The 18,009-nt window shown below is 35.8% G+C and overlaps 1 protein-coding gene across 7 annotated transcripts in view; it reads right to left on the bottom strand.

Annotated features, from left to right (window-relative positions):
* WWP1 (WW domain containing E3 ubiquitin protein ligase 1) overlaps positions 1–18,009 on the bottom strand; it is a 64,531-nt gene that overhangs the window by 34,167 nt on the left and 12,355 nt on the right. For 4 of the 7 annotated variants that reach the window (XM_026080370.1, XM_026080374.1, XM_026080376.1 and 1 more), the window contains exons 2-4: positions 17,338–17,422; positions 4,539–4,629; positions 543–681 (exon numbers count right to left, since the gene is read on the bottom strand). In XM_026080370.1, coding sequence (XP_025936155.1) covers positions 543–681; positions 4,539–4,608 — 209 coding nt within the window. In that variant the 5' untranslated portion in view covers positions 4,609–4,629; positions 17,338–17,422. Of the gene's footprint in view, positions 1–542; positions 682–4,538; positions 4,630–10,639; positions 10,718–17,337; positions 17,423–18,009 lie in introns of all 7 variants that reach the window. The other 3 variants (XM_026080373.1, XM_026080371.1, XM_026080372.1) reach the window with 2 other exon arrangements.

Genomic DNA, 18,009 nt, shown 5'->3' with positions numbered 1-18,009 from the left:
CCACAATAAACAATTCAAATATTAGGATAAGTTACATGGTCATATAGCAGTAAATGGTTCTTATGACTGTATCCCCCTTCATCAGGAAATTTAAAGGAAAAAGTGACCCTTCTCAGAACTATGACTTATCAAGCCGAGAATTTTTTTTTCCTTTTAAAGTTGAAATTGATGTGGTTACATTAGTAACATCTCCTAGAGAAGGATCTTAAACTTGAAAGGTCCACAGTGCAAACAAAAATATTTAGCTGTATATGAAAAGTTATTTATCTTTCTTCTCTTAGTTTTATATATATATATTCCTTCTCTTCTTACCATGCGTATCCAACTGTATACATGGAAAACTCTACTCTGTAAAGAAATAATACTCTCAAAACTCATAAGCATTGAAAAAGAATTTTCATTTGAGATAAATATCATGTCTGCATGTAGTTATCAACAGCCAAAGAAAACTACGCACACAGACAAGTTTAACAAGTATTTGCCTGTAGTGTCTGGTTAATAAACAGTATTAAATAAACAAACAAACAAAAAAGTCTACTTACACTGTCAGCTGTTCATCCCATTTTGGATTTGAAGAACTACTTGATTTTGCTGTTTTCTTGATTTCCCCATCTGCAGTTAATTCCGTGTAGAAAGTTGTTCCAAACCAGTTCTTTTTCCGTTTCAGTTTGGCACTAGAAACTAATAAAATGCGTTGCTTTATCTACAAGAGCACATTTCTTGCTGGAAAACAGAAAAAGTACTGCCTACACAATGTATGAAACATAGCATAGCAATGTCATTCCTCACCTTTTCTACTTCTGATGAACATATGCAACTGCCTACCTGAATCTTAAGAACTATACATAGGAAAGTTTCAAGCACACAAAAAGCGTTAAGAGATCAATGCTACAATAGTAACTTCTGTTTTCAAAAAGATACTTTATCAGGTAGTTAAAAACAAGTGTGGCATATTCTCTTCAGCACTTGTTTGCAGGCTGGATTAGAGAGAGCGCACAACTATTCTAGGAAAAAAATACTGAAACTCCTGTAGCTTCTTTTTTGTTTATTCTCTCATTCTTCCTCCTCTTCTTACTTTTAACTGAAAAATGGCTAAGAATGATATATCAGACAGACTATCAGGCAGATTTTTTTTGCTCTCTTTTTAAATAGGAGCTTTAACAGTGCTTTAAATTATATGTAGATATGGGAGCATACACAATTCAGGCACAGTTCAAAATTTCATTCACTGCATAGCACAGCCAACTACCTGTATGCAGAGCTTCAGCTCCTTGCCTATGCTACCATTGTGGTTGTACACATCAGCTTGTTAAAAGAAAAAAAATCAACTGTTACATTTCCCCTGTTTAAAGTGCTTTGTAGATGAACTTAAAGCTTCAGCACAGTGTAAATCTTCAACAATTAAGAAACAGCAAGTGACCAAAGAAGCTATTTTTACCTCCAAATCACTGGTGAAGTCCTCAGTGCTCCCCATAAGTTGTTCTCTCACTTCCTCACCCAGCTGATAATGTTACTATAAAAACCAACAGCAGCCTAACTGCCAACATTTTAAATTCTATTTCAGGCACATGCTTCAGAAGACACCATTGATGGACTCACAGCTGTACATACCTGCTGACTACGCTTTCTCTCTTATCCCTCCCATACTTCAGTGTGATTCTCTTTCCCTTCACTTTCAACATAAAGCAAAGCTGAGTATTTTCAGCCACTTGAATTAATCCTTCCCTGTTATTTTTGGAATATCAAATACCATACAGGAAAGTAAGTGAGAGTTAAATAAACTGCCTGAAAGGAAGACAAAAAAAGGCTGCCATATATTTCCAGGTTACAGAATTCTGAAAAGTATACATTAGTTAGTTAAAGGTTATTGAGATGCAACTATCCAAGATTCTAAAGACATAAGACACACATTTCTACTTAATTTCCACTAAAAGATGTACACTTCCTTACATTGAAAATTTCAGACCAAGTCCCACACGTGTCATAAAACAGAAATGCAGCCTTGATACCAATGAAAAATTAAATGTAAAAAAACTAAAACTATAATCCCACACACAAGGCATATTTTTTTCATCTGAAATTTTGGTCAGTATCTTTTAAGCTGCAACAATCTCTATTTCTTCCACATTTGTTTTTCTTCCATGTTTTACTTTTTAATAGCAACTGCAACATTTATTAAAATATAGGTATCTATTCATAATATATAAGCTTTCCTTTAATTTTCTCCCTTTTCTCTAATTATATTTTCTCCTTTTTCTCTAATTTTCTCCCTTTTCTCTAATTATATTTTAAGTCATGAAATTTTGAGTCCCCAAACATGAGGGCTGAACAGCATCATTTCATCTTTTTTAAAAAATTAGGAGTAATGAACAAAAATTAGCAGAAGACTTCAAAGAGAATTGACAAGACATGATATCTCACTAAGTACATTTGAAAAAATACTGACGGCACAACTTGTTGGCAACATGTTATCCAATCCTGAACAAGTCACTTRCCACTCGACATGAATTTCCCTGTCTGCAAAAAGGATGAATGCTACTTGCTTCTTTTGTAAAAGTGCTTTTCAGATATAGTTCTTGAAATATAAGTACAGGTTCCACAACAGTATAAACTAACCTGAGCATAAACCAGTCTGGGTCAGCATTGCCAGTCTCTCACTCCTCTGCCTCCCACCTCTTCCCTTGTACTGCCACTGGCATTCCTCTGATCTTGCAATAAAGACTGGTTAGAGAACTAAACCTTCAGGAAACTAATTCTAAAAAAAGCATAGATTTCTGTCAGCTTATATGCCTGAAACCAGGTCTCTTGAAGTCAGAGAAGTTAACATGCCAGGAAAAGACAAGAGTACTTGCTAAGTAGCAGAACAGTACAGGTTATCAAAATGATCACTTCTGCATACCCAGTTCTGAAGACATGGGGCATCTGTAACTCAGTTTATTATAGCTTTATGTACAAATCTAGGTGGTTCTACCTATGCTATTAGTTAGAATCAATTTTGATGATTCTTTACATCATCATTATGTGATCCCTATACAAGGTTAATTGGTTTTCCCACTGAAGGTTCCTCTTATATCTAATTTGATAGAACAGCCATTGTGGGGACTATCCAAGATAGTTTCTCAGATAACCTGATCATCTTTGGACCATCCATCATGATGTATCCTTCTTCAGATGCAGATTTTTTTTTAGGACATTGTATCTTACTCATGTTTTTCCAAGTTTTGTTCAAGATAGCCTTAATATATTCTTGGTCATGCATTCATTCTTACTTCAGGGTTCCCAGATTTCTCAGGATCCCTGGAAAAGTTCAAGTTATGTATCAATGGTAAATAATATCTATATACATACATATATATGTATACATGCATATATGTGTATGCATATTTACTTAAACACCTAACTACTCGCTGTTAACATTTTTACATTTATCTAATTATGGCAGTGTTTCAGTAATTATTTAACTTGTTTACCTAGATTTATTTTGCTTCTCTTCAGACTACAACAGGTCTTTATTCTGCTCTGCCACCCAACAGCAAAAGCAGCTAAGGCTGACACTGATTATCACACCCATGGCTAGTTTTTATTCATGAATAGCAGAGTCAGCAGAGCTCATAACCTACTCAGCCTGTCCAGAATCTATCAAAAGAATTGTCACTGTTACAACCAGAAATTTCTGGAATTGTATGTACCCCACTGCATTTCCCTTCCAGCAGATATTAGGATGACTAAAGTCCACCTCAAATTGAGAGCCAGCAGAGCAAAAGGAAGAAAAGAAACAACCACAAGATGCAACACAGGAAATTCCAATCACATGAAAGGAAAAACATTTTCATAAAGAACGTGGTTTATCACTAGAACATGTTGCCCAGGAAGTTTGGACAATAGCCTAAGCAACCTGACCCTGCTTCAAAGGTAGCCCTGCCTTCAGCAGGAGGTTGGACTAGGAGATCGCCATAACTCCTTTCCACCATAAATGATTCTATATGGTCATGTAGTGCATTCTGCTGCCCTAAGGATAACACAGATCGCCTACACTATTCCCAGCAGAAGTTTGCCTGATATCTAACCAAAGACCTTCATTTTTTGAAAACTTAACAGATTCTGCAATCTCTTCCAGTATGTCTCTAGCTTCACTGTAATAGTGCACCCACTTTCAGCTTGCAGTTCACTATAACCACCAATCTTTTTTCTGTAGAATTTCAGTAACAACTGTTCCCTGTATGGAATACGTGCTATTAATTATTTGTTCCCAAGTGAAGTCCCTTACATTTGCCCTTAATGTTGTATTGCAATTTTTTTTAAGAGATCATTAAACCCTGTCATCCAACTCACTGCATCAGCTCTACCTAGCTTCAAGTCACCTTCGCATGCTATAGTTATACCTTTAATTATAATATTCAAGTTATTAATTAAAATATTAACTACACAGATTTATTTTCCACACAACTTTCAAAAACTGCTTTTTTTTTTTCTTTTTTTTTTTTTTTTTTAGTACACATTCCCCTGTAAAAATGGCCATGATGAAAATCACTACTTGCCTGTTACTTGCATCTGTAATCTTCCATTATGGTTGTTACTTGTATCAGATCTTGGTAAGGCTGTGGCCATGTCAGAAGTTGTAGCTTTAGCCTAAAAAAATACACGTGTAGCTTACTAAAAAGTACTTATCTCTGCATGTTAGTTACAAATATTAAATAAAATGCTCAGCTAAGCAGCAAGTTTCTAAACATTACTTAGTATGGCAGAATGCATTACTTCATAACATCAGTTAAAAGAATAATTACTTTGCAAATTTATCACATCTTACCTTTGAGGATGCCAAGGCACTTGAGTAAATGTTAATTTACATAGTTTAGAACAACTGTATACTGTAAGAAAAATTACATTTGTGATACAATCAATATTCCTATCTCTAGAAGGAATGCTTATGGTCCTGACTTCAGAGGTGCTAAGCACCAGCAGCTTCAGATGAACAAAATTTCTGAAATGCTTAGATTCTTGAAAATTAGACTGCTGCAGAAGCACGCAATCAAGCAGCATGGTAAGTGATTCAGAAAAAGAAGATTTGAATTCTGTTCCTAGATTTGCAGTCAGTGTTCAATACCACTGTTGTTYATCCACTGGTCACTTTTCATCTCTTGAGATAGCAAGCACTTTACAAGGACCACCCCTATCTTACATTCATTCAGTGTCTAAGATGGTGTGGCTCTGATCTTAACTGCGGGAACCAATCACACTTGAAGCACATGCACACAACATCACTCCCCCCCCCCCCCAAATTACCACACCTCAGACAAAGCTAGAAATAAAACATGTTCTCTGTTTCTATAAAACAGCTATCTTTTACCAGAAAAGAATACATACATTTAAAATATACTTCCCACAGTCTGGACGTGTCCATATACTTATTTTTGTGAACTTTAACTGGTATCAATAATAACGTGGAAGACATTAAAGGAGCAACACATGCAATTAATTCTGTGGCAAGTAAATGCAAATTCTTCACAAGAAACCAAGATCTGCAATCTAATTATAACCATACATGAAAAAAATTAATTTAGGCATAATTTTGTCACTGACAAAATGATTATTTTTATTTTTTTTCCCTACTTTTCAACCTACTTAGGTCTCAAACACTAGCTATTAATTTTTTTAGCTCTAGTCCTCATATGCCCAAAGCAAAAAACAAACAAGAAAACACCTGTTTCAAAGTCCCCCAGGTAGACAGTTCATTGCCTAATCTACTCAGACTTCAGGTTTCAGCTGCTGATTTATCTTCAAGGCATACCACCTACCCTAACCTGAGTTTCTGGCTCTGCCTGCTCCTAAGCTGCTAAACGGATTTGGCATACATGTGGTTTGCCAATGTCCAGATAACAGCAAAGCAAGAATGAATGACAGAGCTTTGTATCTTTCCCCACGAGGGAGGAGAGAAACGACCACAATGGCAGGAAGATCCCACCACAGCAAGGAGATGACACAAAGCTAGGCTTGTGATTAGCAGAGGGACTGCGTGTTTCTGGGACGGTTATATGAATACACCCCTCTTCAGCAGTGCCCTGGTGTTCTGTTTCTGCCTCCTGTAAAAGTGAATCTTATATTCTTGCTGATATGGTACATCTAGGTAGTTTTACAGAGCAATGACTGTAGCTCCTAATTTGTATTAACTTAGGAGACTGTAAACAACATAAGCCATTAGCAGGTATGCAAAAAATAGCATTTTTTTTAATTAAACAGGGATTTCTATATCAACAATACATGAAGAAAGCATTATATTACATTTTGTATTCAAAATGGCTTTACTGAAAAGAGTAAATTAGTTGAAGTGACTGCTTCTAAAACTTTGAAACACAAGGTGACTAGAAGTTGTAGAACTCCCCATCCTTGTTTTATTGATTAGGAATTAAGGGGGGAGGGAGGGACATTAGTTTTTCTTTGAGTGAGTCAAATGGAGAAAATTAATCAATCATTTTTCTAGTAACCTCTTCTGCAAGTGTATGTCAAAAAAGTTGATTTGATGCTTCAGACCAGTTTGATCAGTTATTTAAATAAGTAACTAACCAAACTCAGCTACTAACATTTTAAACAATGTTAACACGTTGTCTAATCAGCCCTCATGCAGGTTGGTTCTTTTGGCAGGAGAGAGGAACCCGCTCACATCACAGYGTTTGCAATTTTCATTCAAGATCCAAAAAGCTAAACTTATGGTATCCCCAGAAAACAAAAACAAAAAAAATCTTAATTGCCTGATGCCTGGGTCACACACTCACACCTGAACTGGTCTTTCCAGGTAAACAAAGCCTTCAGCAAGAAAAGTTAGCAAAGTTATGCTGTACAAGATGAAGAACCTTATCTGGAGATTTGGACACCTGTTACTCCCTGAAGGCTGTTCTGGAAATATAAAAGGTGGCAAATGTTGCTACACAACCAAAGAGGAGAAGTATAATCCAAAGCTTAGTTATAGTCCCTCAGTCTTTGACGGAAAAATTACTACCATGAAGAAGCTACAGATATAATAAAAAAATATATATAGTATCTATTAAATGAGATGTTTCCAATAGTGATAAAAACAGTATTAGTGACTTTGTATAAATTCAAGAAAAGAACAGGACAGAAAAGCACTACTGGGAGAATGAAAACAATGATAAGAGTAGAGAAAATATTTAGTCTAACAACAACAAAGACAAAGTAGATCTGATCACTGTCTATAAATATATCAGGAGGATGAAGAAAAAAAMCAAAGGCTATTAAAATAAAACAATAGTGTTGATATAAATGTTTGCAAAAAACCTCAGGCTTCTGGAGGGGGACAAGGGTGCAACAGAGAGAGCAAGCACATGTGCACACTCCATGAAACTTAGCAGGGACAGCCAAGAACTCCCACAGCAGAGGGGCAGACAGACYTGCACTAGGATGGGATTACACCATCACTTCTCCACCTCCTCAGCAATACGGTTTTTCATAAGCTGAGAAAGATAAAAATTCTGCAACTGGAAATTCTTAAGAAAAAAAAAAAAAAAAGGAAGTTTCAAGGACTAGCAGGCTACCATCTTTATGAGCCCAAAGAACCTAAGTTTGCAGAGCCGAGAATAACCAAAATTTTATCAAAGCAAGTTGTTTGATTTGGTTGAAGAAGGGGAGGAGCTGGCAATTACAGGAGGCAATTAAAATGATGATACTCATCTGGGAGATTGAGAAGTTTTCCACTACAAGGGACAATGTCAAAAGCAAAATATTAGTATTTTCTTGTTCTAATTTGCAAGAAAGCTGACATGAAAAAAAAAATCAGTTAGTGAAGAAACACTGAAAGCTGCAGTAGTTTTATTTCCAGTGGTGCAGGCCCCAACCTCTAATGGGTAAGGAACACTATGTTTTATGGGCACCGTTTACTGCTTTCTTGCATTATGCACATAATTTTTCCACAGTCCTAAACCCCTTTTTCTTGTTACTGAAAAATAAATGATCGGTTTTAGTTATTAAACATGTTGAGTAGGGCTTAACGACTTTGATGTTATCTCCTAAATAATCCTAAAAAGAGGATTACATACAGAAATGAAAGATTCACTATCAATGTAGTTATATTCTTCCCAAAAATCAGGGAATTAATTCCAACAAAGGCTGCAGTTATAACATTCCTGAGCAGAAGCGTGCTACAGCTCTTCACTCAACTATCTAGGCTAAACTTCACTGGTGTAAAGGGATGTGCAACTTTACATTTCATAACTGTCCCCGTGACCCCCGAGAAATTCCTACATTCTAAAAACAATCTGAAGGACAGTCTCAAGTGCCACATGAAGTTCATAGTTATTACAGCACTTCTTTCTGAACCATCCTCATCATACATCACCACTACCCCAACTAAAAGAGTACAAATCATCTATAAACCACAATAACAGATATGATAAAATGAGTATTACTTTAGTTTTAAATACTTTGGGTAGCTACAGGTCAATTAGGACAAAAATAAGTTCCTAGCCAGACAGTGGAATGGCTGGCATAGTATTCAATGAAAAAARAAAAAAAAAAAAAAAAAACACAGAAACAGAAACAAAAAGTTATGTAACATGAATTTTCAAACTAACTTTAAATCAAAAGATTCGTAAATGGGAAAAATATCAAGGAAATATCCAAGAAGCTCCAAGTCAGGAGGATGAAATTAAAATTTGTTGCACTTGTAGTAATGTGCGTATTTTGAATGTTACATTCATGCAAACTTCAGGGATGTTTTCCTGAAACGATGTAATATAAGCTGTCTGGTTATACTGACAAAAATGGGACAAATTTGATCACAAAAACAGTAGTATGACTACACACAAACACACCCTACCTATACAAGGTCAGTCCACTGTAACAAACACCAACAATGACATTGCCAGGAACTCAGAAACCACCCAAAAGCTAAGTGAATGAACAATATAGATTTACATTTATAAAAGTTCCCCATATGTCAGTTTGGACTATGCCAATATTCCCTGTTTTAATTCCAGACAGATCACATACTTATATGAAGCTGTAATAGAGAACTTCAGGAAGTTACTGTGTCCTTGGCTGAAACTGACTGCAGTTTCAGCTGATACAAGACAGAAGAGAAAATAAATATAATTGTAATTTAAAATGAGTTAAATTGAATCACAATGTATTTGCGCTCACTGATGGTGCTTTAATGAACACAGATTTCTTTTCTTGCTGATCTGGCACTTCTGTTGTAGAGAAAATATAAAACATGATTGATGGGGGAAGGTAAAAGTAAGCAAGAGCACAGATTACACCACAGATGACCACTGGCAAATCAAAAGTCTTGCTATATTCCCAACACCTGAATAAGAAAATTTGAGGTCTAGTTGTATAATGCACTCAACAAGGGCAAAGGAAGTAGACAAGCAAAGTGCCTAAATATTAGTAATCTCCCCACTAGCATCTTTCATTCAATTTACTAAAGAAGTCAGTCACCATAATGCTGTCAATATTTATTATTTTTCCTGTATCTGACCATATCCTCCAAATAAGCATGTAAATGCAGAAAAATCTTTTCTCAGTGATTTTTTTTAAAGGAAGTTCATGTATTTAAGATTTTTTCCCCTAAAGCAAAAAGGCAGGAAAGGACAGAAGGAACCAGGAGGCGGGGGGATAAGTGACCTGAAACCCTTAAAACTATGGATATTTAACATGATAAATAGTTCTGTGGGAGTCATGGGAAAATAACAATATTCACATAAGTCACTTTTGCTTGTTGCAAAATGTAAACATGGACAAAAAAAAAGTCATGTTATTTTGATCAGAAATCCTAGACATAAGAGATCCTTAAAATAGAAAAGAACAAAAATGTGTTTGCCTAGGATCATTAACAAGCTATCTAATGACATGATCATACCTTTATCAATATTATTTAGTGATGGAATACATACAGCTACCACAATACCATCACAATTCTATTAGATGCAAAACTGAACAATATTTAAACTACCACAGTATTGACAATACTAATTTCCATTCTACACTTCAGCTATTCCTTTTGTGTTCGCCTGCCTCCACAAATACACATTCTTGTTCCCAAGATGGGACAACGCTGTTAGCAAGCCTCCTTGTTCCTTCAGTGGATAAAGAAGGCCTGGAGCTAGGAAGGCAGATGATTTTCTACTCTCCCTGACCCAGCGGGACAATCATCTCCTTACTGAAAAACGCTAGAACACAGCTGCTTTGCCACCCTGTACAGCAGGCTCCAAAGTCTCTCAAAAATATCTCTCCCAGTCCTCACATTCCAGAAGATTAGTTCAGTTATCGTAGATGGGATCAGTAAATGGAGATTCTGACACAGCCTCCTGAAGTCAATGATTTCTTGTCCAAAATCTTTAACAGCATTGCAATAATTGGCATTTTCACAATATCAAAAATGCCAGCATGTAAAAGCATGAAATAACACCTATTACTGGTAGTAAGTGGGGGTAAACCCAGAAATATAAGAATTAGAGATTTCAGTACAGTAGCTTTTAGGATAGCACAATGCCTAAAACAGCATACAAAAGCAGTTATTCAATAATCCAAAACAGAAAAGTCATATTATAAAAGTATTGAAATTGTTGACAGACCAAACAGAACTTATCTTTCCATGTTTCCTCTTCACTTCTCAAAAACAGTTTACCTTCAAAGGTTTAAAAAGCAAATCATGACTCTTCTACAATGAAACCAAAAAGTCTAATGTTGGAAGAAAGTTCTTGCTCTAAAAATAAGAACAAAGAACAAAAATAAGAAAAGAACAAAGAACTGAACTCACTCCAGAAGCCAGTGGATTCTTAACTGATTCCCTTCCACTCAGACTTCCAACAAAATCCAGCATTTCTATTCAATGCACTTCTGATTTGAAGGTCTATTTCACTGTTTATCATTAACATGGTGATAACTGTTAGCACCAGGAGGATCACTATTAGGTGAATACTGTCCACACAAAGACTCGTGAAATTTACCTATAATCTGATCACATATCTCTACCGAAAGGGACAATATTTTTTCTGATTTTGTGATAACAAATTGAATGCATTTCTAATTAACTGAATTTAAAAAAAAGAAAAGCTTGACGTAGCTGTATACCTTCCAGAGAGAAGCAGTATTTCCATATTATTAAAAAAATTAAGGATGTCTCCTTTTGACATTGGGAAATGTGGAGCTAGACCCTAGACACCAACTCATTCACTCAAAGAAAGTATTTCTAATCCCTCAGCAACCTTAAAAGATCCTTTATTCAAAAGACACTCTTTAGAAAGACAGGTCACACCTTTGAAGGAGCCACAGGAACACTGCTAAAGGACCACTTTCATACATTTATTAATAATAAAGAAAGCCTCAGTGATCTTATGCCCCTGAATATCAAATTCCACCCACTCTCAAACTTCTGATGAAAGACATGGAGCATTAAGAGGAAGATCTAACTTCAAAATAAATCTTTCCGGATCCATCCCTCTTAACTTTCCTAACCTCATCATCAGAAAAATTCAAGTGGTCCTTCCTGTACTGAAGAGATAGATGGCATCCCTGAGCAATAAAAGCAGAACTGTTAAAGCATCTCTACAAACATAGTAAATATCTTAACAAAACCATCAGAATTGCTGAATCCAAAACATGCCACTCCTATGATTTATTCAGCATGCCAAATACTGAATGTACCTAGGCAGACTAAAAAAAGACAGCACAGCAGAATATCTTACAAACAAGTTCTTATCTCTGTCTCTCAGTCTTCATGTTCAAGGGAGCCCATGTGACACTTTCAAAAGCCAACCTTGTGACTTAAAGTACTGCTCATGCTGGAACCTACTCCACTAGATATCAGAAATCATGCATTCAACTGATAGTTTTGTGCCACATTATAAATATCCCTTCCCTTTGTTAGCCTCTCCATGTTTCACAACCTAAAAATTACCTGTCTTTTTTCCCCCATCACCACATCACTTTTCTCCCACAAATACCATGATTTCTACTCCACAGATAGATACCTAAGAGAGAGATAAGTTACTATCTGGTGTATATACCTAACTAAATTCAAAGCTACTGTTCTTTAACATTCAGCTTTGAAGTCCAACAGTTTTGTTTCAGATCTGAAGAATATGTATGCCCAAAAAGTTATTGGTCTTTATTAAACTGAGCAGGATAGGTGCTAAAGATTATTTCTAGAACTCTTGTCTTGCCTCAAGTAACTACCAAAAAACTTCTAAGACTTGACACTCCTTAAATAGACAGCTTTGGTCATCAACAACTAAAATTACAATAGCACTTACACTCAGGCAAATACAAAACTTTAAAATCAAAGCTTTATTTCCCTAAGCTCCACAAATATGCTTGCTATTGTAAGAACTAATGGAAAGACTCTACTTACTAACAAGGAATATCCTTCAAAAGCCTTAAAATGGCTATCTTAAAAACATTAAACTTTCTACTTCATGGTGATGATAAAATCCATCTGATGTTGTTTACTTCAGGAAAATTTGATCTGTCCTCTTCCAATTAAGATATAGGTTCTTTTAAGAGCCACTGTTACAGGCCTACTCAAAAGGTCAGCAACTCCATTCTCCTTCCTGGCCAAGCACACAGCAACTAAGAATGTACTGGGAAGCAAAGTAGGTACTTTGCTTTAGGTGTGATGAACTAGGGACGCAGCTAAGAGGCCAAGGCATTAGGTTTTATTAACCAGTGATTTATTAGTATGTGTGAGGAAAAAAAAGAAATCCTCTCCTGTGAACCGAGGATTCCAATGAAAAGCACTATGCATGGACATCTTGCACATTTAATCAAAATACTTACTGGTTAATTTTGATTCAAAGGCTTTCAGTAGGATGCCAGGATATAAATTACTCACACAGTGTTTTACATTCCTAGTTTTCAGGTATATCTAATTAAATGTTGCAAAATCTTGTTTTGATAAGCTGCAGACATTTAGAAAGTTTCCTTCATGTGTGCACTATGTTACACTCATCACTCCTAAGGAACCAAATTGAACACAAATACAAATATGAAAAATAGGAGAATATTTTTAGCTATACAAATGTTCTAATTACCTCACTCACATCATGCATTCTCCTGGCTAGCAAGTAGTATAAAAAAGGCTATATTTAGTTGTAAATCAACTTATTTTAATCAGTTATGCAGACAATAAGTCCTTAAAATTACTAAAAGTTGCAAATGTGAGAAAGATTATGAGCTTTTTTTTTAAATATATATAGAAATGTCACATAGAAAGCCTTGACATTTTTAAATTCACTGAATTTAAGGCAAATAGAGCAAGAACTACAGACTACTTTGGCATCATTAAGCAGCAGGCCTTGTTTCATCTCACTTATACCATATACCGAATGAAACAGTCCAGTGGAAAAAAACAGTAACCAACCCTGCGATCTGCGACTCACATAAGGCATACACAAGGAAGGCAAAGTCCAAGTTATACAAACAACTTTAACCTTTGTTTCCTAATCTGAGTGCTCTACACTGAAAGGTTTGCATTTTTTCAATTTAACTTAATAAATCTGTTTATACGACACTGAAATGTTATCTGTTATTCGCAAAATAACTCAAGTTCCTTGTCTTTTCATGTTTTGCTTTTGCCCTGATACAAGCTGTTAGTATTRATTTCCAAATATATTTTTTTTCCTCTGCATCAATTCAACCACTTCTTGCTTTTTAATCCCTTTATTTTTTCCTTACTTTCACCTTTACTACACTTAACTCTCAGTGCTATGTATATTTTTGTCTTTGATTTTCACACCTAGATTATTTGGATTTTTTATGGGAAATATTTTAATTATCCAGCACAGAAGCACAAGTGAAGCCATATGTAACAAATTAAAAAAATATTTAAAAGTGGAACCCTGCATGTTCTCCATCATTTTTTTGTAGATGTATCTTAAAATAATGCACCATGAAGAAGAAAGTACCTGCAGCAGTACCAGGCATAACTTTATGACAGCATGCTCAAGGAAGGAATGATTATTAACTTTAAGAACCCATGTGAGAACAAAGTAATCTACAGTCCTATGCCCCAAACTGAAGGTAAAAAATGGCACAAGATATATTTGAAATGAAAAAGAATAGTAGCTTAAATCAGTGTTTAATAGGTTAGAAAACTAAAAACTGAAATCAGTTTAAGTATTTCACTGATTGGTTAAAATAGTATTGCTAAGAGCATAGGTTTTACTCCTCATCACACAAGGGAAACATCACAGTACTTCTAGGATAGGATAGTAATGAGAAGACCATCATTTACTGAACAATAAAATTATTTGCTATTGCACCTACTACTAGTTTTAAACTTCAGTCAAGCAAATACTGATAGTGAAATGCAGGCCTCTACCTTAACGAAAAAAACCTCACGTTAACAATAATTCTAGAATACCATTTATTAAAATGAAAAATAAGCGACTTTCAACTATTTAACAGAATAACTATTCTGTTATAGCTACTTACCAGGATGAGAACAATCCTGTAGATTCCTTTTCTACTTACTAATAGTTTCCCTAATTCCTTAGGTATTGGAACTGCTGAAGTCACTGGCAAGTTTAAAAACAAACACGTTTAAAAAAAAAAGAAAAAAAGAAAAAAAGAAAAATCAAGCAAGCCTTTACTACCTAAGAAGTAAGTGCAATAAATGTAGCAGTATTCAGACTTGTAAGTATTAACTACACAAACAAATAGATACAGAAGATATGAAAAAGTTCTAAGCACTGTTTCAAAACATTCATGTTTGTAGGATTATTCTACGCTAATGTTGAACGCTATAAACTTTTTTTGAAGTCAGTGGTGCAATGAGAGTGCTCTTAGCACCACATTCACCCCATGAAACACATTCACTACGTATTGTCCCAAATGCCTTGCTTCTTCCTGTTAAACTCAAGAGCACTATTAAAACCATCTTCAGCAGACAATATCCCTTAGTCCTTCATTTAAGAGTAGCTTATGAGCATTCTCAAAACAGGGATTTACTTGAAGCTGACAGGACTGAAAAAGGATCCAAGAATGCTAAATAGTAAATCCGACTTCTACAAAACCAAGGAGGACAAAGCTGTGAGAAAGTTCTCAAATTTTTTTTTTTTTTTTTTTTTTAAATCACCAACACACTTCTCAGACTGAATCCTCAGAACAGGCAAAATAGTAAGAGACAGAGTAGTATTTCATATACATTCACCAGTCCTGTGGCCCAAACTGTTAGGGATATACCAGTGGCTTCCTTAGAACCTGTTTTGACATTAGTAGAAATTCAAGTTCAGCAGTCTCCTTTTCAAAGTCAATAAGGCTTTGTTGGCAAGACAAGATCTAAGCGTTCGTTCTTCCTGACAGCTAACAGCTCCTCCAGAGATATTTCAACATTCCTGACAAGCTGCAAATATTTTGTTAGTAAGTTCAAAGTTGCAAACACTATAGCAGACCTACCTAGATTTGAACTGGAAGGCAAACTGCCACTTCTCTTCATATAATAAATTTATCTTTCTTAAGCCAACCTATATGCATTTTTTTTCCCCCATCAAGCAAAGAAGTCCGTTCATACTGGAAACGGGCATGGAGACCAAGCTACAAATACTCCACTTTCTGTATTCTTTTTCAAGCACATTCACTGAGTACTGTTTCAGATGCTGCAATATTGATCTACAGCATACTACCAGCCTTATATTAGGATCTAACAAAAAATGTTGTAAAATTACACAGATTTACAAAACATATTTTTCAGACTATGTTATGCAAGAGGTCTAAACAAATCACAGACTATGACTCCACTGCCACATGTCCACCTGTTCTGTTTTGCCTTATGGAGAGATGAGCAGCTCTTCAGCAAAGACCTTTTTAGCCTGGTTWCCCAAGAAAACATCACATGTATGATTCATACTGTCCAACTGTCTATCTCTTCCCACTCTCTTCCTTTCATCTCCATCACTTTAAACGAATCCTTTTACCAGATTCAGTTAAATTTAACTGAGAAGTAATGTCTGCTGATACATGAAGTTCCCACAAGTTTCATGAAAATCAACAGCTATGTAGAGGAGAAAGACCCAAATTCCTGCCCTGCTGAGCAAAGGGCTGCAGCAAGAGCTCAAAAGCTATCCTTTCTGCTTGGCTCAAAGGCCAAATTTACATCAAGAGCAATGTAAAGTAGTATACTAGAACACATCTCCAGAATATGGGCAGTTTTTAGTATACCTACACCACAAACAGAAAATCTGACTGCAGTCACACATACGCACTTCCATATTAAGACTTTGGGTAAYGTATATTATAACAATAAGGAAAACAGGTAGGTATGGGCTTCAGAGCAGGCAGGCAGCCTGAGCACGTGCCCAGAAAGCTTATAAAACCCACACTCATGAGTTCATGCCAGTCATCACCACCTTATTAGTCATGATAGCCATTACTAGTGTAAGAACATGTCTGTTGTTATCACAGCAAAATTAACCCAACAAATTCCACAGAAACATAAAATAAAGATGTTAGATGTTAACCAAGAATTTTGCTGATTCTGCCCCATACTCATCACTCCTCCCTCCTCCTTTGTTTTTGTGGGAATATGAAGAATCCATGATTAAGGAATACCAATAATAGGAAATACATTAATATTGCTTCTTAAAATAGTTCTAACCTTTCCCAGTCTTCCTTTTGTTTTGATAAGTCTGTAAAAGATGGCAATTCAATACTCTGAGAGGACAGGAGGGGCAAAGAAGCCACAAGTATCTCCCCAATGTTAAGGGCTAAAGCAGTAGAAAGGATCTTTCCGCATTTTTCAGCAATAAGAGGTTTCATGKGATCCTCCTCTCCTCAGTGACACTATCTGAGCAAATAGCTCGAAGAGGTATATGGTAGTAGTAACTGCGTGTTCTCACTTTCTTTTCAAAATGTATTATGCAGGTCTCTTTCCAGCTCTGTCTCAGCAGTGTGTGCTTGTAACATTAACACGTCTGTCCTAATTCCCTGCACAGACACTAATCTCACCTATTACTGTCTAAGGGCAATCACCCAGCACACAACTGATTCGCTCTCACTTGGATATCTCTACCAGCCTCAGTGTGCTATTTCCTGTATCAGGCTAGTCCTGCAGCACCACAGAAAGCCAAAAACAAACACTCTGAACCTATATGAACTTTTCAAAAAGCCCTCAAGTCTTTAAAGTGCTGGAGAATTCAACCCAATCCTCAGTAAGATGCTGAAGTGATAAATAATTCTCACTTCTGAAGACAAGAACTGCCTATTTCTGCTAATTATTTTACAAGATAATTATAATCAGAGTTTATCTGGTTCCAAAATTTAACAACTTTATGAATAATGTCATCACACAAAAGGTGAGAACATGAAAATGAGTAACACAGGTCTTACCACAAGGATCCAAAGATCATGAGCTTGAATCTTCAAGGGTCAGTGCTTGACCACATCAATATATTTCACATTGTTTCATTCAAAGCTACAAAGGAATCAGTGGATCATAAGTACTTAAATTTTGTAGGACAGTAGTGTTTGAAATATCAGTCATTTTCATTTCAGCAGAACAGATGGAGTTCATGAGAAATACAGGGATACTCTCTCACAAGGCTCAGTATCCTATCCGGTGCAAGGCAAAAGACTGAATTATGAAAACTAAAAGCATTAACAGCTAGTTCTTGGGATTAATACTGCCTTGAAAACCTTGAAATCAAGTGATTGCTAAAACTGTACAGCAAAGTTCATCCAAATTCCCACTGAAGTAAGTCATTTTKCAGAATGATTCCCCTATTTTTGTTGATTTTAGAGGCACTTTTGAGGGGGAAGGGAAAAGCATCTCCTGCATCCATTACCCACATCACCCAAACTTGCATGACATGGTCAACACACCCTTTTTGCTACAAATTATGTTTARTCCATAAAGATAGATAATTAGAATATGAAAAGTGAATCTGAGTAATTGAGGGCTATATATAATGGAATCCTTAATCTAATGACTCCACACTTTTAGCATTAACTATTCCCCACTTTCCCCCAACCCGCACTTCTTTGGTATGGACGAGAGAGAGA

The sequence above is a fragment of the Apteryx rowi genome, unplaced genomic scaffold (genome assembly GCF_003343035.1).
Source record: "Apteryx rowi isolate R43461 unplaced genomic scaffold, aptRow1 scaffold_516, whole genome shotgun sequence".
In the NCBI taxonomy this organism is placed as follows: Eukaryota; Metazoa; Chordata; class Aves; order Apterygiformes; family Apterygidae; genus Apteryx; species Apteryx rowi.
This window is presented reverse-complemented; position numbering and strand designations above follow the sequence as displayed.